Below are 27841 nucleotides of genomic sequence, written 5' to 3'. Positions count from 1 at the left end.
GCTTCAGTCTGAGCTCAATATTCTTCTCCATGAAGAATACTGTTAAGTATTTACTTTAATAAGGATGTGCTGTTGGTATATTCAGTTTCTGATTGTCTGAAAAAATCTTTTTTTTTTCACCTTTATTATCAAAAGATAAAGTATAGACTTCTAGGTAGGCTTCCATTTTTTTTCCAGCCATTTTATTTTTCCATCATCTACCTTCCATTTTTTCTGTTGAGGAGTAGGTAACTTCTCAATTTATTGTTACTCTGAAAAGTAATATTTTGGGGTTTTTTTTTTTTTTTTGGCCTTGTCTTTCATTAACTTTATTTTTAATTTTTTTTTTACAATACTGTATTGGTTTTGCCATACATTGACATGAATCCGCCACAGGTGTACATGAGTTCCCAACCCTGAAACCCCCTCCCACCCCCCTCCCCATATCATCTCTCTGGGTCATCCCAGCACACAAGCCCCCTGTATCCTGTATCGAACCTAGACTAGCGATTCATTTCTTACATGATAGTATACATGTTTTCAATGCCATTCTCCCAAATCATCCCACCCTCGCCCTCTCCCTCTGAGTCCAAAAGACTGTTCTATACATCTGTGTCTCTTTTGCTGTCTCACATATAGGGTTATCATTACCATCTTCCTAAATTCCATATATATGTGTTAGTATACTGTATTGGTGTTTTTCTTTCTGGCTTTCTTCACTCTGTATAATCGGCTCCAGTTTCATCCACCTCATTAGAACTGATTCAAATGCATTCTTTTTAATGGCTGAGTGATACTCCATTGTGTATATGTACCACAGCTTTCTTATCCATTCATCTGCTGATGGACATCCAGGTATTGCTTCCATGTCCTGGCTATTATAAACAGGGCTGCAATAAACACTGGGGTACACGTGTCTCTTTCAATTCTGGTTTCCTCGGTGTGTATGCCCAGCAGTGGGATTGCTGGGTCATAAGGCAGTTCTAGTTGCAGTTTTCTAAGGAATCTCCCCACTGTTCTCCATAGTGGCTGTACTAGTTTGCATTCCCACCAACAGTGTAAATCTGCCCCGTAATCCAGAGGTCAGAAACTTGCTGCTGCTACCAGTTCCACTGCCACACCTGTCTCTCACAGCCCCAGACCAAGTCCCTGGCCCCTGAAAACCTGAGTCCAAGCATTCTGAATGGTGGAAACCACACACCACTCTATGACTCAGCCCACCAGCAGCAACAGCAGCCAGAACATGTCCTTCACTTTGCTTCCGCCTGCCCATGTACACACACCTGTTTGGAGTTAAAAGCTAAATTTGCATCCTGAATATTAGCTGTAAGAGGTTCCAGGAGAAATCTCTAGCTGCCTGACCTCTCCAACCAGGAGGAGGAAAGAACCAGGTTGGGAGAACAAATCTATAATACCTACCACACGATCCATTCAAATGCCATTTTCCCTAAGTTGTTCCTGAATTTTTCCAAGCCAAAAGTAATCCCTTTCCTCTTCTTAACTGGGGCTTTTTTATTCTCACTGGACATTAGAACTTCCTGGGAGCTTGAAGATATTTGTTCTCCTTCCCTACCCACCAAGAAATTCTGATTTCATTGGTTTGGGATACAGGTGTACTTTGGGGAAAATTTTTAAAATTCTAATATGCATCATGTTTAGAACCATTGCTCTTAATTATTATAAATTTTCATATCTCCTTATCACTTCCAAATTTTTGTTTAGTTATAAAATGTCCTTACTCTTTCTACTAGATTATAAGCTCTCTGAGGATAGAATTTGAGTCTAGTCTATTTTTACGTCCTTCACGGATTTCTAGCTGATTACTTTGCAAATAAAAAAGGTTTACCTGTTTATATAATGAATGAGTGAATGGTGCGTGATGCCCTGCAAACACAATCATGTTAACGATGACCTGCATGGCCTCAAGTCCCTGCCTCTCTCCTGCTTGATGTTCTCTGCAGTATACTTCTTGTGAATTTATTAATTCTGTTCAGCATAATAAAAATATAAGTGAGTATACTGCTCACAGCATTTGCCTTCTAATCATTAACTCACCATATAAGATTACTTGACACAAAATTATTCCCAGTTTAAAAAAAACATGTATCCAACACCATTCTCACCCATGAAAGCTATTGTCATAAACTTACATCTTTTTAGGCAAAAATCTAAAATCTAAAGCAGAGAATTGGAAGAAGAAAGTCAAGTCCATCCATGACATCGAATTTCTGAGCTATTTATCTTATCTTCATAGGTTCTTCGATGTATCAGTGTACCTCTAAATCAATCTTCTAAAACCTCAGTATACAGTGATAAAAATTTGGTACTTAAACTGTTGTGTAACTGCAGAATGAGTCTGAAAGAAGTTTGACAAGAATATATATAATCTTATCCCACTGAAAAGCTTGACATGAGTGTCTAATTGATATTGATACTAACATTTCTAAGTTCATGCCTAGAAAAGTTAAATGCTATCCAATTGGGATCTACTATTAAGATTTCCTATGACTCATAAATCAGCTCTGTTCAAGGATTTTAAATATTTGGAAGCAAACATTTTTAAATATCTTTGCCAAATTAAACCTCAGATGGGGGCTCCTGAGATAAGAATCACATGGTAGTTTTACCTGTTAGAAAATGATTGAAAACAAGCCATTCAGTCTGTTCTTGTGGGTTATGACCAACCTAGACAGTATATTAAAAAAAACAGAGACATTACTTTGTCAACAAAGGTCCATCTAGTCAAGGCTATGGTTTCTCCAGTGGTCATGTATGGATGTGAGAGCTGGACTATAAAGAAAGCTTTTTAATTGATGCTTTTGAACTGTGGTGTTGGAGAAGACTCTTGAGAGTCCCTTGGACTGCAAGGAGATCCAACAAGTCCATCCTAAAGGAGGTCAGTCCTGGGTGTTCATTGGAAGGACTGATGTTGAAACTGAAACTCCAATATTTTGTCTACCTTATGTGAAGAGCTGACTCATTGGAAAAGAGCCTGATGCTGGGAAATATTGAAGGCAGGAGGGGAAGGGGATGATGTAGGATGAGATGGTTGATGGCATCACCGACTCGATGAACATGAGTATTAATAAGCTCTGGGAGTTGGTGATGGACAAGGAAGCCTATCGTGCTGCAGTCCATGGGGTCACAAAGTTGGACACGACTGAGTGACTGAAATGAACTGAATCATTATTAATTTTATCAGAGGTTCAGTCACACATCTGGTAATGCAGGAAACAATCTTGTTAAATAGGCAGAATGCAACATAGTAACATTAATAAGGTCATAAGTAAGTATTTAAGCTAATAAGGTACCATCGGTGCACCCTAGTATCTCCCAGGTCATCTGACCAGTCTGTTCTGCACCAATTGTTGTCTTTAAGGGAAATGATATATCAGCATTGTATGTAAAGTTCATCAAAGATATTTCCATGTAAGAGGGTGAGCATGACCCTTTATGGGACTGAGAAAGAAATGTCGTCTTCTAAGGCGTTACATTATTGGCACCAGAAAAAAGAAAAACTGGTCTTCGTGGCTGAGCAGGTATTTCTGCCACTGGGCTGGTCTGGCTAATGCAAAGTGCATGTGTACATGGCACACTGGGTTTGGATGGACTCTGGGAGTTGGTGCTGGACAGGGAGGCCTGGCATGCTGCGGTTTATGGGGTCACAAAGAGTCGGACACAACTGAGCAACTGAACTGAACTATGGGTACAAATTATTCCCTGATTATTCAGAAATATTAATGAAAGGGATAAAGAGGAGGAAAACAGGCAAAAAAAAAAAAAAAGTACAGAATTATGTTTAGGAGAGAATAAGGCAGTAAAATGTGACCCAACTGGAAAAATTCATACTCTTGAATTTTTGCCTACCCCCAACCCCATTTGGAGAAGGCAATGGCACCCCACTCCAGTACTCTTGCCTGGAAAATCCCATGGACCGAGGAGCCTGGTGGGCTGCAGTCCATGGGGTCACTAAGAGTTGGACACGACTGAGTAACTTCACTTTCACTTTTCACTTTCATGCATTAGAGAAGGAAATGTCAACCCACTCCAGTGTTCTTGCCTGGAGAATCCCAGGGATTGGGGAACCTGGTGGGCTGCCGTCTATGGGATCGCACAGAGTCGGACACGACTGAAGCCACTTAGCAGCAGTAGCAGCAGCAACCCCATTTAGAACTGTTTGTATTTAAGGTTCAGTTTAGTTCAGTCGCTCAGCCATGTCCGACTCTTTGTGACCCCATGAACCACAGCACGCCAGGCCTCCCTGTCCATCACCAACTCCCGGAGTCCACCCAAACCCATGTCCATTAAGTCGGTGATGCCATCCAGCCATCTCATCCTCTGTCATCTCCTTCTCCTGCCCTCAATCTGTCCCAGCATCAGGGTCTTTTCCAATGAGTCAGCTCTTCGCCTAAGGTGGACAAAGTATTGGAGTTTCAGTTTCAACATCAGTCCTTCCAATGAACGCACAGTACTGATCTCCTTTAGGATGGACTGGTTGGATCTCCTTGCAGTCCAAGGGACTCTCAAGAGTCTTCTCCAACACCACAGTTCAAAAGCATCAATTAAAAAGCTTTCTTTATAGTCCAACTCTCACATCCATACATGACCACTGGAAAAACCATAGCCTTGACTAGACAGACTTTTGTTGGCAAAGTAATGTCTCTGCTTTTTAACTTTTCTTCCAAGGAGTAAGCATATTTTAATTTCATGGCTGCAGTCACTATCTGCAGTGATTTTGGAGCCCAGAAAAATAAAGTCAGCTACTATTTCCACTGTTTCTCCATCTATCTGCCATGAAGTGATGGGACCGGATGCCATGATCTTAGTTTTCTGAATGTTGAGCTTTAAGCCAACTTTTTCACTCTCCTCTTTCATCAAGAGGCTCTTTAGTTCATCCTCACTTTCTGCCATAAGGGTGGTATCATCTGCATATCTGAGGTTATTGATATTTCTCCTGGCAATCTTGATATTCCAGCTTGTGCTTCCTCCAGCCCAGCATTTCTCATGATGTATTCTGCATATAAGTTAAATAAGCACGGTGACAATATACAGCCTTGATGTACTCCTTTTCCTATTTGGAACCAGTCTGTTGTTCCATGTTCAGTTCTGTTACTCAAATAGCTTTAAACAGTTGGAAGGTCTTCTTTTATCCTGAACATACCTAGGTGAAAATTTGTTGGCAAGACTTACCATTTCCCAGCTTTGGATGTAATCCCATGCCTTCTCTCATTGTCTTTTCTCCTTCCTTCTTTGTTAATCAAAATCCTTGTTCTCTTCCTTCCTTCCTAACAGATTTGCAAGTTTAACTTCTTTAAAATCTTCCTAGGAAGGTCTCCCTATGCTGTCGCTCCTCACTCCTTTCTAAAGTCACTAAGAATTCTATGGTTCTAGTGGAATGTGTATCATATTCTATATGGTTGTAACAATCCTGTTTAAGAAAACTCTATGTGGATGTATTCCTATACCCATAATTAAATGAGACTTCATAAAAATGAGGACTGAATTTCTTAGTGTACTTTTCCCAACCAAGAATAAGAGAGTGAACATTCAGTTTGCTCTATCTCAAATTATATTCACTGTTATGATGGGTGTGAGTTTGAGTGAACTCAGGGAGTTGGTGATGGACAGGGAGGCCTGGCGTGCTGTGATTCATGGGGTCGCAAAGAGTTGGACATGACTGACTGAACTGAACTGAACTGATTACCAACGTAAGAGCTAAGAGGATGCAGACTTCTTGAGGGCAGAGAGTTCAGCTATTACTGAGTAGATATTTCAATACACATTGACCTGGACCAAATGCCTACTCCCACTGTATCATTCTATAAAATGCAAAATTATACAGTTTTGAGATAATGGACTGACTCTTTCACCCTCCTCAGCTTCCTGACATTGCTTTTAAAAAACAGGTGAAATAAGATGCACTTTCTCTTTTAAAAGAAACTGGGGAAAATATGGTCCATTTTGTTAATAATTTTTATGGAGCAAGACTTATTATGTAATTATAATGGAGATGGGGCAGAACCATATCTTCCTGTACTTACATTTAGATAAGTACTTATATTCATTGATATACTTCTATATCGGTATTTATAAAATATTTAGAGATTTAGATTTTATATTTAGACAACTGATCACCAAATGAGGTACAGGTATTATTGTATTTAAAATGTGGTTTAAAATAAAAACTTGAAAATCTGCCAATTTTGTGATCCCTTTGGTTGTTTCTTTATTTTATAATATACTAAAAGCCTCACACAGGGAAGGCAATGACACCCCACTACAGTACTCTTGCCTGGAAAATCCCATGGACCGAGGAGCCTGGTGGGCTGCAGTCCATGGGGTCACTAAGAGTCGGACACGACTGAGTGACTTCACTTTCACTTTTCACTTTCATGCATTGGAGAAGGAAATGTCAACCCACTCCAGTGTTCTTGCCTGGAGAACCCCAGGGACGGGGGAGCCTGGTGGGCTGCCGTCTATGGGGTCGCACAGAGTCGGACACGACTGAAATGACTTAGCAAAAGCCTCACAAAATGGAAGCAGCCTGGGAGTTTCTAAGTTCTGAGAGGCTATGCTTCATGGTGCTATTATACACATCTAAGACTAAAGAAATACATGACTAATGAAAATGGCATTTTCCATACGAAGTGATGAAAGTTAAAAGTATATATTTTACTTCACTATTAAGAGATAAAACACTTGATCACTGTAAACATGAACAAAATTTGAGTTTTAAAATCTTTCAAGGGACTCACATTTATTTCCTCCTGTTTCCAAGCCTTCAGCAATCCTTTTAGTGTGTGTAGTATTTGCTTAAAAGGGATATTTCTGTTGAATTAAGCAAACAGGGGATTCAATATTCTTCGTAGATAATTTTGGCATGTTCCATTGGGAACTTCTAGTCTGAATTTTCGTCCTTCCTTGGAAAAGACACACATGTTCCAAATCCTGTCTTTTCTCTGTTACTGAAGATCTACTATATACAGACTTAATGGCAGAGTCCATTTAGCAAGACACTCAGCTGAAAATGTTACCATTAAAATGAAAGAAGGCAAACTTGTGGGAATGCAATTTAAATAGAGTAAATAAAAACTAGCACTAAAAGTTCTGTAAAAAAGCATCCCAATAGTGGATTTTCTCATTTTGCTAAAATTGAAAAAAAAAAATAACACATTTCTGAGATGGAGAATTAGAAAGTATCTGTAGTTCATAATATATCTATTTTCCAAGAAAATCAGTGGTACTGCTTTTGGTGACAACAAAAAACTCATGTTTAATCCTAATTAATTGCCAACATCTGTTGGATCATAGAAAAAGCAAGAAAATTCCAGAGAAACATCTACTTCTGCTTCATTGACTATGCTAAAGCCTTTGTGTGGATCACAACAAACTGTGGAAAATTCTTAGAGATAGGAATAAGAGAGCACCTTACTTGTCTCCTGAGAAACCTATATGCAGGTCAAGCAGCAACAGCTAGAACCAGACATGGAACAACAGAGTGGAACACTTTCACTTTTCATGTCAAGGCTGTATATTGTCACCCTGCTTATTTAACTTATATGCAGAGTACATCATGAGAAACACTGAGCTGGATGAATCACTAAGCTAGAATCAAGATTTCTAGGAGAAATATCAATAACCTCAGATACACAGATGACACCACCTTATGGCAGAAAACAAAGAAGAATTAAAAGAGCCTCTTGATGAAGGTGAAAGAGGAGAGTGAAAAAACTGACTTAAAACTCAACATGCAGAAAACTAAGATCATGGCATCCAGTCCCATCATTTCATGGCAAATAGATGGGGAAACAATGACAGACTTTATTTTCTTGAACTCCAATATCACTGTGGACAGTGACTGCAGCCATGAAATCAAAAGATGCTTGCTCTTTGGAAAAAAGCATGACAAACCTAGACAGTGTATTAAAAAGCAGAGATAATAATTTGCCGACAAAGGTCTGTATAGTCAAACCTATGGTTTCTCCAGTAGTCATGTATGGATGTGAGAGTTGGACAATAAATAAAAAAAAAAGGCTGAGTGCTGAAGAATTGATTCCTTTGAACCGTGGTGCTGGAGAAGACTCTTGAAAGTCCCTTGGACAGCAAGGTGATCAAACTAATCAATCCTAAAGGAAATCAACCCTGAATATTCATTAGAAGGACTGATGTTGAAACTGAAGCTTCAATTCTTTGACCACCTGATGTGAAGATCTAACTCACTGGAAAAGACACTGATGCTGGGAAAGATAGAAGGCAGGAGGAGAAGGATATGACAGAGGATGAGATGGTTGGATGGCATCACTGACTCAATGGACATGAATTTGAGCAACTCTGGGAGACGGTGAAGGACAGGGAAGTTTGGCATGCTGCAGTTCATGGGGTTGCAAAAAGTCAGACACGACTGAACAACTGAACACAAATCTTTTGAAATCCATGTATATTGTTTAATGGTTTTCCTTAATTTACAAAATAACTATAATTCTTCTCTTAACCTTGGCTTTATATTTTTCATTTTATAAAATGCTGCTATTTTTCCTTCTGTGTACATGTTAGTTTAGCCCTAAAACTTTAAGAAGCATATAGCTCTTTTCTACCACTGATGGTTTTGACTGCATGTCTACATATTGCTCAATGGCAGGTACAAAAGTGTAGTCGGGGAGGGTGAAGCCACAGGTAAGAAGGATGTCTCAAGGGACCTTAGAACTAACTAATGTGCAGAAATAAAACCTGCATCTCTTAAGTCTCCTGCATTGGCAGGCAGGTTCTTTACCACTAGCACCACCTGGGAAGCCCAGAGATTTGGGAAATAAAAGGATGGCATAGAAAATGACAATGTACTTGATTAGTAATTTCTATTTCAGTTAGAAAAAAAAAAAAAAGACTTATTTCCATGGAACTCCACCTCCAGATCTCTACAGCAAGCTAGTAAGTGATGACAGTTAGTGAAAGCTCTATCAACAGTTCATATTTATATCCTTGAGGTGAAACCATCCTATTTCAACAAATATCACTTTCTCATTGAATTCCACATTAGTGAATGATGAATACAAGATGTTTTTCCACACTCCGGCTGCTGGCTTGATGTGTTTTGCTAGCAAAATACACAGGAACTGCCAAGATGGGAGAGTAGCCTTTCCTAAATCCCTCCACGTGTCACCATGACTACAGCATATTTCCTAAACTGGTGGGTGTTCATATAAGAAGATATAAATCCATTCAAGTGCTTGACTCGTGCTATATTGAGGCTTTATAATTTATCAAAAATTTGCCTTTATGTATGTGAATTATTTTTCTATTCACAGGATTAAGGCAAAATGACAACTGCTCAATTTTATTGCCAATACTGCATGGCATCACTTCTTGGGAAGAAATATGTACTAAAGGATGACAGGCCATACTGTGTTTCTTGTTACGATCGTATCTTTTCTAACTATTGTGAGGAGTGCAAAGAACCAATTGAATCAGGTTCCAAGGTAGGTTTAATTCACAGAATTATTGCATATGATCAGCAGAAAAAATGTGTTACGATTCCTATTTTTCTTTAATAATCTAATGCTCTGCTACTAGATATAAGGATTTTCAAAGCTATCATCAATCAAGTTGATGTTCAAGGCACTATGCTCAGCACTGTGAAATATAACACATGCTGTAATCCTTACAGTGATCTTAGGAGACAGTCTAGGATGCTAAAGATTAAAGAAGTTATTTGACCAAAGTTACACAGCTAAAGTGTTTTTTCTAGAATGACAAGAGTATAAATGACGAACTGTATAAACAATTGGAAGTATAAAGATTCAAAAACCTTTATTTCCTAACTTTGAATCAGTTTCATATTCATTAAAGACATTGTGCCCTGACACCTCTCATACATATAGCCCATGCCTACCAGAATGCATATTGTTGTATATTTTCTCTTTTTTTTTAATCTTTGCTTTAGGTAAGTAGTGTTGAGATTTTGTTTACTTAAATCTTAAACAGTAATAGGATGTTATCATCTAAAAATAAAAATCATCTCAGGAAATTGGAAGAAATAGGAGAGTCCCTTATTTTTCTTCTGTCTTTTGTGACCAAACAAGGAAGCAGGCTCTAGCTCCTAATTGCCGCAGAGAGTCTCCTCTCTCCAGGTAGTAGTATCAATAACATCATGCCCTCAAGCTAACAGCACAACCTACTAGCACCAGAGCCCCAGAGTGTTTAGTGTTGTCTTACAAAATGGCCTATTTGATCACAAACACACTTAATTAACTTTTATTCACTGTCTCTAAGGATCTTTGTTACAAAGGCCGGCACTGGCATGAAGGATGCTTTAATTGCACCAAATGCAATCACTCTTTGGTGGAAAAGCCTTTTGCTGCCAAGGATGACCGCCTGCTGTGCTCGGAGTGCTATTCTAATGAGTGCTCTTCCAAGTGCTTTCACTGCAAGAAGACCATCATGCCTGGTAAGATCTCAAGGCCTTTTGGTCTATAACTGAAGCTACAATGCTTTAAATTAAACCCAAGCATAGGAAGAGTGTAGTGCGTTAGTACCTCCATTCTCCTTCCATGGTTTCACTTTTCATGGTTGTAGTTACCCAAGTTCAAAAATGTGAAGTCTGAAAATATTAACTGGAAAATACCAGCAATAAAAGTTCCTTAAGTTTTCCATTGTGTACTGTTCTGAGTAGTGTGATGAAGCCTCTCTGCACCTGTTCCATGACATGAATCATCTCTTTGTCCAGAGCATCCTGCCCAGTAGTCACTTAATAACCATCTCAGTTACCAGATCAGACTGTTGCTGTATCACAGTGCTTGTGTTTAAGAAACCTTTATTTCAGTTAATAATGGCCGCAAAGTGCAATAGTAGTGATGCTGGCAATTCAGGTATGCTGAAAAAAAGCCATGAAGTGCTTCCTTTAAATGAAAAGACAGTTCTTAATTTAATAAGGAAATAAATTGCATGCTGAGGTTACTAAGATCTAATGTAAGAACAAATTCCCCATGCATGAAGTCATGAAGGAGGAAAAAGAAACTTACGCTAGTTTTGCTGTCATGCCTCAAACTGCAAAAGTTACAGCCACAGTGCACGTAAGGACTTAGATAAGCTGAAAAAGGCATTAAATTCTAACAGCAAGATATTTTCAGAAAGAGAGACCACATTCACATAATGTTTATTACAGTATATTGTTATAATTGTTCTATTTTATTGTTATTAACCTCTTGCAATACCTAATTTATAAACTATAACATAGGTCTGTATATATAGGGAAAAAAACACGGTATACACACACACACACATACATAAGGTTTGGTGTTACCTGCAGTGTCGAAGGAAATGGCAGCCCACTCCAGTGTTCTTGCCTGGAGAATTCCAGGGACGGGGAAGCCTGGTGGGCAGCCATCTATGGGGTCGCACAGAGTCAGACATGACTGAAGCGACTTAGCAGCAACAGCAGTGTCACACATCCACTGGAGATCTTGGTGTGTACCCCTCACAGATAAAGGGGACTATTACACAAAACCCTGCTTTTCAGAAAGACATCTTTCTTACTATCTCTTTATCTTGTTTAGTGTACTTTAGAAATGAAAAGATTATACTTTCTGTTTCCATTGGGCAAAGTGTACTGTCTTTTATATATTGTCATAAACATAATTCATAGAAACATTTTGAACCAGAAACTGAACCAGGGAACAAAATCTACACCAATAAATAATGCTAAAACTGCATTTAACACCCTGTCCTAGACAGAACCAATAGCATCAAAAAGCACAGCCCATCATAGGAGAATGGAATCAGGCATCATTTTGTATCTCAACAAACACTGGTCTGAGGGTCAGTCATCTTTCTTTTCTCTCAGGGAAAGCAAGGATCCAGGTAAACTGTTACACCTTTAGGCAAGTAATAATCCTCTTCGTTGATCCTCTTCTCAATACCTATGGACAACAGCATAAGAACAATTCTATCTCATTTTCTCATTATAGATTCAAAGATTTTTCTAGGAGACTGTGACTGCACAACATCAATCTCAGAAGTCTGTGCCCTGGGCATTCCTAATATCCTTGTAATTCTTATTATGGCCCAATTTATCTAAACCATGTGCAGCCTTTCAGAGTCTACTTTTATAGTCCTTTCACATCATAAAATTATGAAACAGCACAAGAATTTCCAGTGAAAGAGTGATTCACCATCATTGTGGCTGAATTCTATTGACCTCTTTTTTCAGATAAATGTTTTGGAAACCAAACACTATTTTTTCTTTTCTATGTGGCTGATTAGTTTATTGCTTTAACATATAGTTTAAGTGATTTGATGTATTACTGCTTGAAAGAAAACAACGAAACTTGATTTGTACTAATAGACTCTTACTTTTCGGGTCCAGGTTCCCGCAAAATGGAATTTAAGGGTAACTACTGGCATGAAACCTGCTTTGTGTGTGAGCACTGCCGACAGCCAATAGGAACTAAACCTCTGATTTCCAAAGAGAGTGGCAATTACTGTGTGCCGTGTTTTGAGAAGGAGTTTGCTCACTACTGCAGCTTTTGTAAGAAGGTAAATATCTATAGAGCATGAAGCTTATGAAATCTTCCAAACCATTACCTTTTAGCAACATTATATATTTGTAATTAACTGATACTATCATATTATAGCCATCTTTGCACACTCACATTAGTATTGAATTCCAACAAGTTCAAAAGCACTACCTGTCACAGGGAGGAAGCCCATCTATTTTTATCACCATAAAATGCCACCAGAACATGAATTTAATGTTCCAAAAGCTCAAGTGATTTGATATTCCAGTTCCATTCACTGCTGTTCATGCAAGATTTCACATATTCTGGTGAAGGACCCACATCTCTTTTTGAATACAAATATTTCTTAGAAAATTTTTGATCCATATAATTTCAGAGGGAGATGGATTTGTCTCACAGAGTGACTAAGGGAACGAATTTAAACAGGATATTTCACTCCTCACTTTATATCCAAGCAATGTAAATGTCTTCTTGGCTTGAAGCTTTTATATTTCTAGCAGTAGACAGATAAGAGAATGACAATCAAGAGTGACAAGATCATTAGGGAAACTCATTCATTAGACAGAAAGAAGGCTAAGCACTGCAAGCCGTTTCCTTCGCCTCCTGTTGCAAAGCTTCATGTAGGGCCTTTTAACTTGGATACCCATTCAAACTTTTCCAATAGGAAAAAAAGTCACATTTTTCAAGTAAACTTGGTACAATTCTTTTTTTATCCTCTAAGCTTTTACATGAAGTCACTCATCTCTATCACCTTGATAACATGTCTGTAATCCATTAATATATATTGATGTTCTCAAAGGAATCCTTGACCTGTGAGGTATCATAAGTTTCAAATACCCCTGTTAGTTGTGATCAGAAAGCCTGAATCATGGAAACATGTACTAATTCAGTACAGTAGTTTCTAAACACTTTTGATCTGCAGGCTACTCTGCGGCTGCTATTGCTGCTAAGTCGCTCCAGTCATGTCCGACTCTTGCGACCTCATAGACGGCAGCCCACCAGGCTCCGCCATCCCTGGGATTCTCCAGGCAAGAACACTGGAGTGGGTTGCCATTTCCTTCTCCAGTGCATGAAAGTGAAAAGTGAAAGTGAAGTCGCTCAGTCGTGTCCGACTCTTAGCGACCCCATGGACTGCAGCCTACCAGGCTCCTCCATCCATGGCATTTTCCAGGCAGGAGTACTGGCATGGGGTGCCATTGCCTTCTCTGACAGGCCTCTCTAGCAGATCTCTTAAGACTATTTGCATATTTACATCCAGACAGCTAGCATGTCATTACCACTATCTACAAATTAACACACACAGTAAGTTTCTACATATATTTAAAATACTGATGCTGCATTTGAGGAGGCATCGATAAAGTCCTAAGTTACAATTATTAAATTACACAATAGTTCAGTTCAGTTGCTGTCCAACCCTTTGCAACTCCATGGACTGTAGCACGCCGCTTCCCTGTCCATCACCAACTCCTGGAGCTTGCCCAAACTCATGTCCATTGAATCAGTGATGCCATCCAACCATCTCATCCTCTGTCTTCCCCTTCTCCTCCTGCCCTCAATCTTTCAGGGTCTTTTCCAATGAGTCAGTTCATATCAGGTGGCCCAAGTACTAGAGTTTCAGCTTCACATCAGTCCTTTCAATGAATATTCAGGACTGACTTCCTTTAGGATTGTGGTGGCTGAAAAGTACAACTGAAAGTAACATGACATAAAACCATCTCAACCATGCAGACTTCCATTACTCTATCAGAAATACTGACTTAGAAAATGACTTTACAAGAAACAGTTAGACTCTATGACCCTGAGACAGATGAAGAAGAAGCTCTACAAAAGTAGCAGTCAATGAAATGCATTTAGAAAGAGATGACGGAAATAAAATGGATACATTGACCTGATTGTTTTGAGGGACAACTAAGTTGGCCATCTTTAGGCTGTATTTCTTAAGGACTTACCCTAAAATGACACTTGTGGGAGTCATTTTAAAATCATTTGTTGGGCACACGATGTAAAGTTTCCTTTGGTGCTATTTGAGATTCAAATATCTTCTCTAGTATATCATAGCTGAGCACTGTTTCGGGCCAAAGCCCTGATGTTTCCCAGGTTAGAGAAGCCTGCCCTATATTTAGGACATGATTTTAAGTCCCCAGAAATTTATGAAATGTTTGTATTGGGTAGTAGAAAGATCACAACATGCCAGATTATTTTCTATTTAATTTTTTAAAACCACAAGTCCTTTAAGGAAAACTGGATATAAATGTTTCTAATTAAGATGATCCAAGCTGAAGAAAAACAACCCAAGCCAAAGACCAAATATAAAACAAAAGAAAATAAGCAAAAACTACTTGACAACCAGCCCACAGAATTTTTTTCATAGATTTTATTTTCTGAAACTAAAATGTATTTTCTACCAGAAAGCAAGTAACCTCAAACAATAGTCCTTTGAATTCAAATTCCACAAGTTTCACATGTTCTAAAATTGATCCGCTGTCATCCACTGAGTGCAAAATCATTGTTGCCGCCACTTTGCCAGAGAAGAAACATGTTCTAAATCCTGGGATCAATCAGTATCAAAAACCAGGCTTGGATGTTAGACTTCATCTTAGCCTGTCTGCCTCTTCAAAAGGAATATAATCACAAACAAGCTATTTTTAATGTTCCAGAGTTTCATCTCCATAATGAAATAATCTTTAGTGTGTACATCAAGTTTCATTTTGCTGTGAATACAGTTTTCAAGTTTTGAATCTTTTAAGCCTTGCCTGCTAATCATTTGACCAAACAAATCAAAAGAATCTTGAATTCTGCTGTGCCTGTTGTAAGGCATTTGAAGTCAGTAGGGGGCATTTTAAATTGCTTTAGTTCAGACACACCATTATGTTTCCCATTTACTTATTTAAAATAGTATATATTTTTTTCTCATTTACAAAAAATAACTTTCTATCAAATATCTTTAATTATTAAGGTAGTCATTGGAAAATTTTTAAATATCTTTAGGATAATCTTTGCAAAAGCCTGGAGCATAGACAGTTTTTTAATTTGTCACAATAGAATGGCTTAGAATAGACTTTTTCTGTATCTAGTTAATTTGCATACAAAGCCTACAGGCGCCATCTCAGATATCACATTGCTTCAGTCATTAGAAGACATTTCTATGAATGCTTGCCAGGTTCCCAAGCCACCCCCAAGAGCTCAGCAGCCATGGATTTGAAAGATGCTAGGACTTAAAAATTGCTACACAAGTAAAGTTGTCTAATGTTTTTCCATCTGACTTTTAAATAGAGATATCTCAGTCTTTTAAAAGGTAGAATCCATGCATTAAACTGGGTTAGAAAATATTTATGGCAGAATAACAAGCATCTCTGCAAAACCCTAACACATCACACATTAAGGTTCAATGTACAGCACTGATGACTGAATCCTAGCACTGAAAACTCATACAGTTGCCCACAGTCATCCCATTTGTGCTAGGTACAATGGTAGAATTGCTTTTCAAACATTTTTTCCCTTGGTGTTTCTTCATCATTCAACAAAGATTTCTCAGTGGCTTATTAGTGCAAAGCAATCTCGTCTCAGTATATGTTCGTGGTTGGGCACACAGACTGCGGAATCAGACCGCAGGTTTGAATTCTCACTCTGTGTGTCCCTAGCAAGAGATGTAACTGCTCTAACTCTGGAGTGGTTCATCTCTAAAGAGGGAAGATACTGTGTCAGGATGTTGAGAATGTTAAGAATAGGTTAAGTACAGGACTAAAGACTGAAAAAACATCTTAGAAATATTGGTCATTATTAGCAGATGATGCGTGCCATGCCAAGCTCCTTCAGTCATGTCCAGCTCTTTCAACCCCATGCACTATAGCCCACTAGGCTCCTCTGTCCAGGGGAATTCTCCAGGCAAGAATACTGGAGTGGGTTACCATTTCTTCCTCCAGGGGATCTTCCCAACCCAGGGACTGAACCTGAGTCTCCTGGAGCTCCTGCCCTGGCACACGGGTTCTTTACCACTAGCACCACCCGGGAATGGTGCTGAGCAAATCCTTTCAGGGTTGCTACTGCTGAATAAAGCATTCAGGAAAAAATAGCTTTTTTAAAGGATTCTTAGAAGTTATATATGAACATTAGAGCATAGCATAGAAAGTATCTTAAGTCTAATGGCAGATCTTTGAAGACCAACAAGAAAGAGAAAGATGAGCAAAGAAATCAAGGGCCTATATCTTTTTTTATCTTCCTGAGCTCATCATGACCCTGCTTCTTTCCTATACCACTGCAGGAGAAAAATTAGGATAATTCTCATCAGTTCTATTTGATCGAGATAGCCTTTGGTTGAAAGAAATCACAGGAAAAAGACATCCTGACATAAGGTGATAGGGTAGCTCGAAGTACCACTTGTGGGCAAAGAAGAGAATCACAAAAGACATTCCATGGTCATCGCCTTTTTCTGATCATTTGCCAGGTGATAACTTCAGGTGGGATAACATTTCGTGACCAGCCATGGCATAAGGAGTGTTTTCTGTGCAGCGGCTGTAGGAAAGAGCTCTGCGAGGAAGAGTTTATGTCCAGAGATGACTATCCATTCTGTCTGGATTGCTACAACCATCTTTATGCCAAAAAGTGTGCCGCCTGCACCAAGCCTATTACTGGTAAGTTTAATATATTCCTAGCATGAAAAAGTATGGTTCTGAAAATGCTATACAGTTAATTAAGGAAATGTCATTTTAAAAAGGATGGTCTTTCCCTTATGTTTCCTTTTGAAACAAACATGAGTACTTATATATAAATATGAATGTTACACAGAACCCTCAAGGTAAGTATAGAGTATAATTAAGGCAGCTAGGCTCTGTAGAGGGTCATTAATGCTTAACTTCATGGTACTGACTCAAAGTAAAGTAATAGTTCAGGAAAGGAGAGTAAGAGGCCTTGGGGGCGGGGGGGAGGTGTGTGTGTCTGTGTGTGTCTGTGTGGGTGTATGTGTGTCTCTGTGTGTGTATGTGTGTCTCTGTGTGTCTCTGTGTGTATCTGTGTGTCTGTTAGTTGCTTAGTCATGTCTGACTCTTTGCAACCCCACAGACTGTAGCCCACCAGGCCCCTCCATCCCTGGGATTCTCCAGGCAAGAACACTGGAGTGGGTTGCCATTTCCTTCTCCAAAAGGAACTATAGAAAGAAAGAAAGTGAAGTCACTCAGTTGCGTCCGACTCTTTGCAACCCCATGGACTGTAGCCTACCAGGTTCCTCCATCCATGGAATTTCCCAGGCAAGAGTACTGGAGTGGGTTGCCACGTCCTTCTCCAGGCCTGAGTTGAGGTAGAACTTTAAGAAACTGAGTGGGAGAAAGGGATACTTATAAATCAAAATGCTGCTCAATTCTAAACAAGTGTAAAGGGGCCTTAAAGTGGAAAAAGTTTTAATTAAATGCAAGTACTGTGCAAAAATCAGAAGTTATAAATAATTACGATAGCATAGATGAGGAATTAATTAAACCTCAATTTAAGATGATTCTAACAAAAGTATTATTCTCTTTTCATTCTGTTCACTTACAGAATTATCAAATTATGAATAGATAAAATAAGATAGCATTCTGTCAAACAAAATATGTGTGATATGATTTGAAAATAACATAAATGGTAAATCGATCTGTGCTAAATGAGTTTTCAAGGTAAAAAGCACGTTGTATTTTCCTCTAAGTTACTTCTAAACTGCTAATCCTGTCATAAGAGAACTGACACTCTCATCCCTGAGAAACCCAATAGCTCTTCTTTTTTTCTCTCCTTTTTAAAAATTTATTTTCAATTGAAGGATAATTGCTTTACAGTATTGTGTTGGTTTCTGCTAAACATCAACATGAATCAGACATAGGAATACCTATGTCCCCTGCCTCTTGAAGCTCCCTCCCACCTCCACCCCCATCCCATCCCTCTAGGTTGTTATAGAGCCCTGATCTGAGGTCCCTGAGTCATGCAGCAAATTCCCACTGGCTATCTATTTTGCATATGGTAATGCATATTTCCATGTCACTCTCTCCATACGACCCTTCTCTCCTTCCTTCCCCGGCTCCTGAATCCATAAGTCTGTTCTCTGTGTCTGTGCCTTCATTGCTGCCCTGCAAATAATTTCATCAGTACCATCTTTCTAGATTCCATACACATGCATTAATATATGATATTTGTTTTTTTCTTGCTTACTTACGTCACTCTGTATAACCGGCTCTAGGTTCATCCACCTCATTAGAACCGACTCAAATAAGTTCCCTTTTATGGCTGAGTAATATTCCATTTCAATAGCTATTCTTTTAGGTATGGTCACCAAATAACATGGCAGAACTGTATTTCTGTTCTCCATTCCTAGGACTCTTAGATCATATTTCACTTCTGGCTCAGTTCATGTAACACAGGATTATTACAGATTATTTTATCCCTTTTCTCCTCCTCTATCTTCAGATATATCACAAGTGAAACTGAATATTTATTTATCTCCAAGTAAAGAGTTTTTCTGCAAGCCCAGCTCGATAGGCTCTCACTTTCTTGCAAGGGAGGAAGTTTCCTAGATAAACAGAGCATGGTCTTGTTTCTCCATACAAGGCACCATATTTTTTAGAATCTCACACCAGCCCATGGGTTACAGCTGGCCAGCAAGCATGTTTTGTTTGGCCTGCATAAGCTTGGAAACAACTAATGTAAAATCCATCTCTTCAGCCAAAGAGAAAATGAAGAGCCTGCCCGAGGTGAGCATACTGCCCTCACACTCCTGGCCAGGTCACTGTCACAGGGAGCTGAGTGACTAGCCCACTGTGCAGGGCTTGCCCCCTTTGTTCCTCCCACAATCATTCGGCTATGTCACCTCTGCAGCCCTTTCAGGGACATACACTGGCAATTTTAGATCATAGGGCTCCAAGGCTTGGGCTGTTAATAACTCTGCTCTCCTGCTTCTGCATATCTGGCAACTCCTGCAGCCAAGGGAATAAGCCACCCTCTCTACTGGTTCTAGGTAGAAATGAAACTTCCAAAAATGTAACAGTAACTGGAGCTCCAAAAACTTAGTAGAATATCACAGCTTGATGGACTCAGACAATTTATTCTACAACACTTTTCTTGAATTGGCCAGAAAAGGCGGGGAGAGGGGGCTGGCAGGGGGTGGGGGTGGGGGCGCTGGCGGGGGGTGGGGTGGTGGATTTCCACGAAGAAATGAAAAATTTTAACAACTTAAAAATGTTTGAAAATTTCCAGGGACTCAAATGGCTAGTATGGATCTTAAAGAGCTATACAAGCTTTGAACCTGATGAGTTTCCATTCTGATCCATCACCACAGATGCATGTGTCTAAGTGATTTTTCTGATGGACTGCTGCAGGTCAATTACTGAACGCAGCTTTTTAAAATCAGACAGAAAAACCACATTTTCCACATGAAACAGGGATGATCAGGAATCAAAGATTTGTCCCCAAAGTAATTCAAATGCAGGATATATATTTAGAATAATCAGTCTGTTGATCATTATCTTAATCTTCTTTTGGCTCTGTGATTGAGACACACCAGAAACTAAATGCCTTCAAAAACTTCCAACTCACTTTAGTATGTTTTGATCTGATTTTTAAATATATATGGGCTTCCCAGGTAACTCAAACGGTAAACAACCTGCCTGCAATGTCGAGCCCTGGGTCAGGAAGATCCCCTGCAGAAGGGCATGGTAACCCACTCCAGTATTCTCACCTAGAGAATCCCAAGGACAGAGGAGTCTGGCAGGCTACAGTCCATGGGGTCATAGAGTCAGACATAAACTGAGCGACTAACACTTTTAAATATATCTGTATGTATGTACGTGTGTGTGTATATATATAGAGAGAGAGCTAATTCAAATCCTGAAAGATGATGCTGTGAAAGTGCTGCACTCAATATGCCAGCAAATTTGGAAAACTCAGCAGTGGCCACAGAACTGGAAAAGGTCAGTTTTCTTTCTAATCCCAAAGAAAGACAATGCCAAAGAATGCTCAAACTACCGCACAATTACACTCATCTCACATGCTAGTAAAGTGATGCTCAAAATTCTCCAAGCCAGGCTTCAGCAATAAGTGAACCGTGAACTTCCAGATGTTCAAGCTGGTTTTAGAAAAGGTAGAGGAACCAGAGATCAAATTGCCAACATCTGCTGGATCATGGAAAAAGCAAGAGAGTTCCAAAAAGACATCTATTTCTTCTTTATTGACTATGCCAAAACCTTTGACTGTGTGGATCACAAGAAACTGTGGAAAATTCTGAAAGAGATGGGAATACCAGACCACCTGACCTGCCTCTTGAGAAATCTGTATGCAGGTCAGGAAGCAACAGTTAGAACTGGACATGGAACAACAGACTGGTTCCAAATAGGAAAAGGAGTACGTCAAGGCTGTATATTGTCACCCTTATTTAACTTACATGCAGAGTACATCATGAGAAACGCTGGGCTGGAAGAAACACAAGCTGGAATCAAGACTGCCGGGAGAAATATCAATAACCTCAGATATGCAGATGATACCACCCTTATGGCAGAAAGTGAAGAGGAACTCAAAAGCCTCTTGATGAAAGTGAAAGTAGAGAGTGAAAAAGTTGGCTTAAAGCTCAACATTCAGAAAACGAAGATCATGGCATCCGGTCCCATCACTTCATGGGAAATAGATGTGGAAACAGTGGAAACAGTGTCAGACTTTATTTTTTTGGGCTCCAGAATTACTGCAGATGGTGACTGCAGCCATGAAATTAAAAGACACTTACTCCTTGGAAGAAAAGTTATGACCAACCTAGGTAGCATATTCAAAAGCAGAGACATTACTTTGCTGACTAAGGTCTATCTAGTCAAGGCTATGGTTTTTCCTGTGGTCATGTATGGATGTGAGAGTTGGACTGTGAAGAAAGCTGAGTGCCGAAGAATTGATGCTTTTGAAGTGTGGTGTTGGAGAAGACTCTTGAGAGTCCCTTGGACTGCAAGGAGATCCAATCAGTCCATTCTAAAGGAGATCAACCCTGGGATTTCTTTGGAAGGAACGATGCTAAAGCTGAAGCTCCAGTACTTTGGCCACCTCATGCGAAGAGTCGACTCATTGGAAAAGACTCTGATGCTGGGAGGGATTGGGGCCAGGAGGAGAAGGGGATGACAGAGGATGAGATGGCTGGATGGCATCACTGACTAGATGGACATGAGTCTGAGTGAACTCCAGGAGTTGGTGATGGACATGCAGGCCTGGCGTGCTGCAATTCATGGAGTCGCAAAGAGTCGGACACGACTGAGCGACTGAAGTGAACTGATATATATATATATTCTCTGTAGTAGTGCTTCTTTAAAGGTGAGCTATTTGAACTAATGTACCACAGGGAACTATATATTAATACCATACATTTATCTTCTGAAAATTGTACATTCTGGCAAACAATGTCATTCCCAGAAACTATGTTAGAACTGTTTTTAAAACATCACTTTAAATTAACTAGATCTATAAGGAACAACTCAAGATGTAACTATAAGTTTTTTCTCCTCTAAGATAGGATTTGCCTTTCTAAGGAGATAAATGAAGCAGCTTGACCTAGTGGGAAGAGCACTGATCTAGGGAGTAAAAGACCATGGCCTTGTCTCTGCCCTGATTACTGTGTGACTATAGGTATGCAATTCACCTCGAAGGTCCTCATTTGTCTTCTTGCAAAATGAGGAATTAAATAAGATCACATCTTTGCTGTTTTCTATTACTGTTTATTTTCAGTAAAGTGAGTTTCAAATGTTGGCTTCTTCAGACAGAGATGCTAATATTTCTGGTTATGTTCCTTAAGAAAGAAAATTCTGACTTAATTTGGTGAAGTTGGAAACACAGATTCTGAAACAGATGGCCTAGGATTGAATCCCAGACCTGCCACTTAGCAGCCGGGTGATTTGGCCAAGAGGCTAAGCTCTCTGTTTGACAATTACTATCTGCAAAGTCGGGTTGATGGTAATAACTACCCCATGGAGTGAGGTGAGAGCTATATGAAGTAAAGGGCTTGGAATAGTGACTGGTTCATCTTTAAGAGCTCAACAAAGGCCAGCTCTTCATTTTCAGGAATAAATGAAGCCAGATAAAACAGGTGTCAGAGTCCTGTTTCCTGGTTGACTTTCTTATTGAAAACGACCCTTATGATGTGAGGGAGTAAACACATCCAAAATCAAAACAATTTATAACCATCTCACATGTTAAGTCAAGACTTTCTTATATCCCTGCTACCAGATGCTTCCTTTTTATTCTTCTTTGTAAAATTCTAGAAGAATTATTTTTACATTTGCCACCTGTACAAAGCTTAATAACAAATCAAGAAAATTTCATGTGCATCAAAATGCTAGATGTGCAATAATTAAATTCATGAACAGAAGTGGTTTATGTACATATAGAACATTATTCTTGCAATCAGCTTATTAACATCTTGAATAACATTAAGGGGATTAATTGGTACATTATTGATTTACTCTCATTAGAAAGTAATGATGGCATCATAAATAAGCTATAAATTTCATCAAGAAAAGTACAAGAATTTGATGTAAATGTATCCCTGAACTAGTAAATTGTATGCGAAGGCATCAAAAAATATTTCCAGGAAGGAAACAAAAGCTCATTATCATATCAAAGGAGAATTTACCTGAAATAAAATATTTATTCACCTTTTTTGCTTTACCATCCCAAATGGAATATTTGGAAATCACATGTGCATCAGCACATGAACTATTTTAGCCTCACTAAAACAGTGTGATAAGCAAACCACAAGAATTTCATAGCACTAAGATCACTTGGAAAAAACCTGGCAAATGAAGATTCAAGTCTAGGGCAACCCAAACCCTTACCAGACCTTAGACCTTTTCTCCTTTTTTACAACTCCTCAAAATCAGTTCCTTAAACTGTACCCTGGATTCATATTTGGGGTATAGAGACAGAGTCTCATCAAAGACTCAAATTCTCATACCTTTCTTATTAATAGAAACCCTATGGCTCAAGTAAGGCCCAAGTTGAAATGGGGGAGCTGATTTCATTGGGTAACATGGCTTCAGCGGCCACAGGAATAAGATTCACACATCTTTGTTGCAAGCCTACACTGTCGTCAACTCTGGGCAGGGTAGCAAGGTTATCATATGAGGCTAGCTAAGGACAGTTTGGATGAAATTCTCTATTGGAGCCTTTTGGAAATTGTGTCTCAAGCCACAGTATGACTGTGGGACTTTATCTTGAATAAAACTAAACATGGGAAAAGAGAGAAGAGAACTATAAGTCATTAAAATATCAGATACCAGGCTGAGAAGTATTCATTTATTTTACCTTAACTTTGCTTCAAAGTAAACAGGGTCACGAGGAAGGAAAAAATATTCTTACTTAGATAAGTAAGTAACTTACTTAGATAAGCAAGTAACTAAGTAAGTAACTTACTTTGAAGTTCTGACTTCAAAGCTTATTCCTTCTTCTCATTGCAATACCCTAAATTTCCTTATGTCTTGTGAAAATCGCTCAGCCGTGTACAACTTTGTGACCCCATGGACTAATACAGTCCATGGAATTCTCCAGGCCAGAATACTGGAGTGGGTAGCCTTTCCCTTCTCCAGGGGATCTTCCCAACCCAGGGATCGAACCCAGGCCTCCTGCATTACAGGCAGATTCTGAGCCACAAGGGAAGCCTTATGTCTTAGGCAATTGGGAGCTGTCTCCAAAAATATGTGCTTTGTATACTCAAGTTCTTGGCAACCTACTCCAGTACTCTTGCTTGGAAACTCCCGTGGACGGAGGAGCCTGGTGGGCTGCCGGCCATGGGGTCGCTAAGAGTCGGACATGACTGAGCAACTTCACTTCCACTTTTCACTTTCATGCATTGGAGAAGGAAATGGCAACCGACTCCAGTGTTCTTGCCTGGAGAATCCCAGGGACGGGGGAGCCTGGTGGGCTGCCGTCTCTGGGGTCGCACAGAGTTGGACACGACTGAAGCAACTTAGCAGCAGCAGCATACCCAAGTTCAACATACTGATGTAGATTATGGGACAAAATTGACTGAGTATCTGGCTGAATCTCAAAGGAAGAACCTGTGGGTGTCATTCCCGAATGGATACAGGCCACTGCGGGTTGCATCATTTCTTGGTTACTTTCTTGATGCGGTCTTACTCACTGTTTTATCTCCAGCTCCCAGAAGTGTACCTGATAGAATGCTCCATCTATTTGTTGAAAGAATAAATTACTCTTTTTCTCCAATTGCTTTACAGGTCTCAGAGGTGCCAAGTTTATCTGCTTTCAAGACCGCCAGTGGCACAGTGAATGCTTTAACTGTGGGAAGTGCTCCATCTCCTTGGTGGGGGAAGGCTTCCTGACTCACAACAAGGAAATCTTCTGCCGCAAATGTGGCTCTGGGGTGGACACTGACATCTAGAAGGAGACAGTCCCTCCCCACTGGAAATCCACCTTGCTTTTGTTCTCACTAAATCCAAAACTCAACTGACACTGCACTTCTGACTTAATGTTTAGAAAAAAATTCACGCAGAGTTTATAGCACAAGTGTTTTTGCACACATTCTAACTGAACTATAAGGGCTCAGAAAAAGCACAGTCTAACAGAAATGAATACACTCTAAATCACAAAGACACCTTTCCTTGCAAAATACTGCACTCTGCTGTTAGAAAATATGGGAAAATATTTCTTTATTGTAATCTAATGTATAACCTATACCTAGAAGTCATGGATTTTATTACTGAAGCTGATGTTTTTCAAAACTGCAGAGTAAGAAGGATACCAAGAGATCAAATTGAAAGACATACATGAGACTAATGTTTGCATTCCTCACTAGTTATACGTAACATGCTTGGCTGTGAATGGCAGAAGAGCAAAAAATGGTCAGGGAAAACATCAGTAATCATCATATTTAGGTATTTTGTCATTTTATCATTCTTTTATTGTTCACAAGTACTAACTTTGGAGTTGAAAAACAAAGCTGCAATTTGCCCTCATCCTCCCTGCTTCCACAAGTAGTGGTTACCATATTTAATCAAAGGAATTTGAGAATTCTGGGCACCATGCCCTCATTCTCTGCATAGATACAAAGGTGTCCTTCCCCCCCAGGGATAGTTGAAGCATAGGTTTCAACACATTTTGTGTTGAAAGCATTTCAAAGTCCACAATGAATTTTTTTTCTAAATATTTACATATTCCCTGAAAGAAAAGTCTATTCTTTCAAAAGAGCAAACCAGGATAATCACTGTGCCCAAAGGCAAACCTTTAAAGTAAACTGATCATTAAATCATCACTTGTGGAAATGAGTTTTAGGGAAGGGATTGTGAGTTGGAACTTGACTTTCATCCAGATATCTAAAGGCATAATAGAATGCATAATTAGCTCTGAGCCTCATGCATTTTGCCTTCCAACATGTCACAGATGATTAATGAGAAGACATAAAAGTGAGTTTTGAAGAAATCTAGTAATAATAATAACCTAAAAAGAATAACTCACTGCTGATAATTCAGGACCTGTGAAGAAGCACAATAGAGCAATAAGGTCTGTAAATGAGGCTTCCTCCGCACCTGGGCGACCCACATCACCTGTGCTACTTACGTCACCATGCCTAGAACTTCAGTCTCTTGCATTGACTCTGAGGGGCACTCTCGACCTCCAGGAGCCATTCTACAAATAAACCAGTGTGTTTATTGGTCACGGCCTTAATGAAAACCTATCACTATATGTTTATCTTTATACCACACATCTATTGATGATGACCCTAACTAGCTGCCCCTGGACAAAAATTTCCATATTACGTAGGATAAATGGAAATCAACCTCTGCTCTCGTTCAATTATGACCCTTGGTTATAGCGTCACGGGTGCAGCAGAGGGAGGTCAGGAGAAGAAATCCAGACAGACACGACATTTTTATAAGTGTCTACTCTCATATTAGTGCACTAAAGGTTCTGACTGAAGTCTAATTCCATGCTGTGGTTGGTTACAATGATTAAAATAGCATCACAGAAGATTCAATTAAAATTGTTATGGAAACACAATTTTTGAAAAAGTTTAAAATGCAAGAACATTGGGAGATGTCAGCAATTTAGAGATACAAATAAAAGGTCAGGCTTCACTGGCTATTTGAAAGATATAATTGTCCTTTTTGGGTATTAACAATGCCAAGATATTTTCTCATGTTAACATTTAAATGTAGGCAAAAATATTAATATTCTTCCTGCATTGCTTGAAATTGCACATGTAGAACTGAATATGCCAATTGTTCAATGCTTTAGAATATAATAACAGTGAACCATATATTTAGAAAGCCAAGCCATTCTGAATCTGTGTGGACATGCAATATGTAATACTGTCTCAATTAATCAATTAGAAGTAAGCATACAAAATGGTTTTTCTTAAACAATTGGTATCGTTTAGGCATTTTGCTGTGTGAGACTGGGGGGATGTGAATATGCACATGATCAGGCATTTTACTTAATTCACAGAATCATTTCCAAGACAGATTTTGTCATCCTTTGATAAGTACAGCTAAGTATATCTTATCACTAAGCTACCTTCTAAACGTGGAATTATCTCTATTCTTAGAAGATATTTCTTCCACATTTAGTGGGTAGCTTAGTCATCAAACACATATTAAAGACGTACAATGCACAGTTAGAGCTCAAGCTGCTATGATTCTGGAGTGGTGGGGAGGTAGGTCAGGGTATGGAAGCACTGGACTACCAGATGCAGAGAGCTCATAGAAAGCACCACGACAGGCGTAACACAGAGCACCGACTGAGAAAAGACACAAAAGACAGACACACAAAGATAAAAGTGAAAACCATACCTAATATGTGATAGGTGGTTTAGGTCAATAAAAAGAAAACCCCTCCAACTGACTTACCACAAGATAGAACGGACTGTCTCAGAAAGCAGTGGGCTCCCAAGATTCAGGGCATGACATCTGCACAAATAAGGAAGCAGTTAGAAACCAACCTGTGTGCTGAGAACAACCCAATGGCTTGGAAATAGCAGAGTAACTGTGCCAAAGAGGAAGAAGAAATGGGATTGCTAAAGAAAAGGGTCAGATGAAGCGAGACTTTGAACTCTTAGAATAAACGGTTTATACTTAATAGAATAGGAAAGAGAAAGTTAGTTACTGTTCTTAAAAAGAGGAGAAAAACATGTAAAGAACATTGTGCTAAGCATTATGACAATGTGTAAAGAACCTTGTGTTAATGATCGCATGTAGCCTAGAACAGAAGAGGGCAAGTTTCTGAAGGTGAAGATATCTGACTCCAGTAATACTTTTGATTAGTGGCTGCAGAAGTGAAGAAACGGGCAGCAATAGGTAATGCAAACCAAGAGCTAGATTTAATGATACAGATGAGTGAACAAGTCAATGAATCAAATA

General features: G+C 39.2%; 1 protein-coding gene across 1 annotated transcript; it reads left to right on the top strand.

The window, feature by feature from the left end:
• The first annotated feature begins 9293 nt into the window (after positions 1–9293).
• FHL5 (four and a half LIM domains 5) lies at positions 9294–24867 on the top strand. Its single transcript, XM_052645984.1, has 5 exons — positions 9294–9452; positions 10246–10420; positions 12338–12507; positions 16933–17119; positions 24704–24867. The coding sequence occupies exons 1-5, from the start codon at positions 9294–9296 to the stop codon at positions 24865–24867; spliced, it is 855 nt and encodes a 284-aa protein (XP_052501944.1).
• The last annotated feature ends 2974 nt before the right edge of the window (positions 24868–27841 follow it).

This window comes from Budorcas taxicolor, chromosome 9 (genome assembly GCF_023091745.1).
Source record: "Budorcas taxicolor isolate Tak-1 chromosome 9, Takin1.1, whole genome shotgun sequence".
NCBI classification, from domain to species: Eukaryota; Metazoa; Chordata; class Mammalia; order Artiodactyla; family Bovidae; genus Budorcas; species Budorcas taxicolor.
The sequence above is the reverse complement of the archived record's forward strand: the minus strand, read 5'-3'. Positions and strand labels throughout refer to the sequence as shown.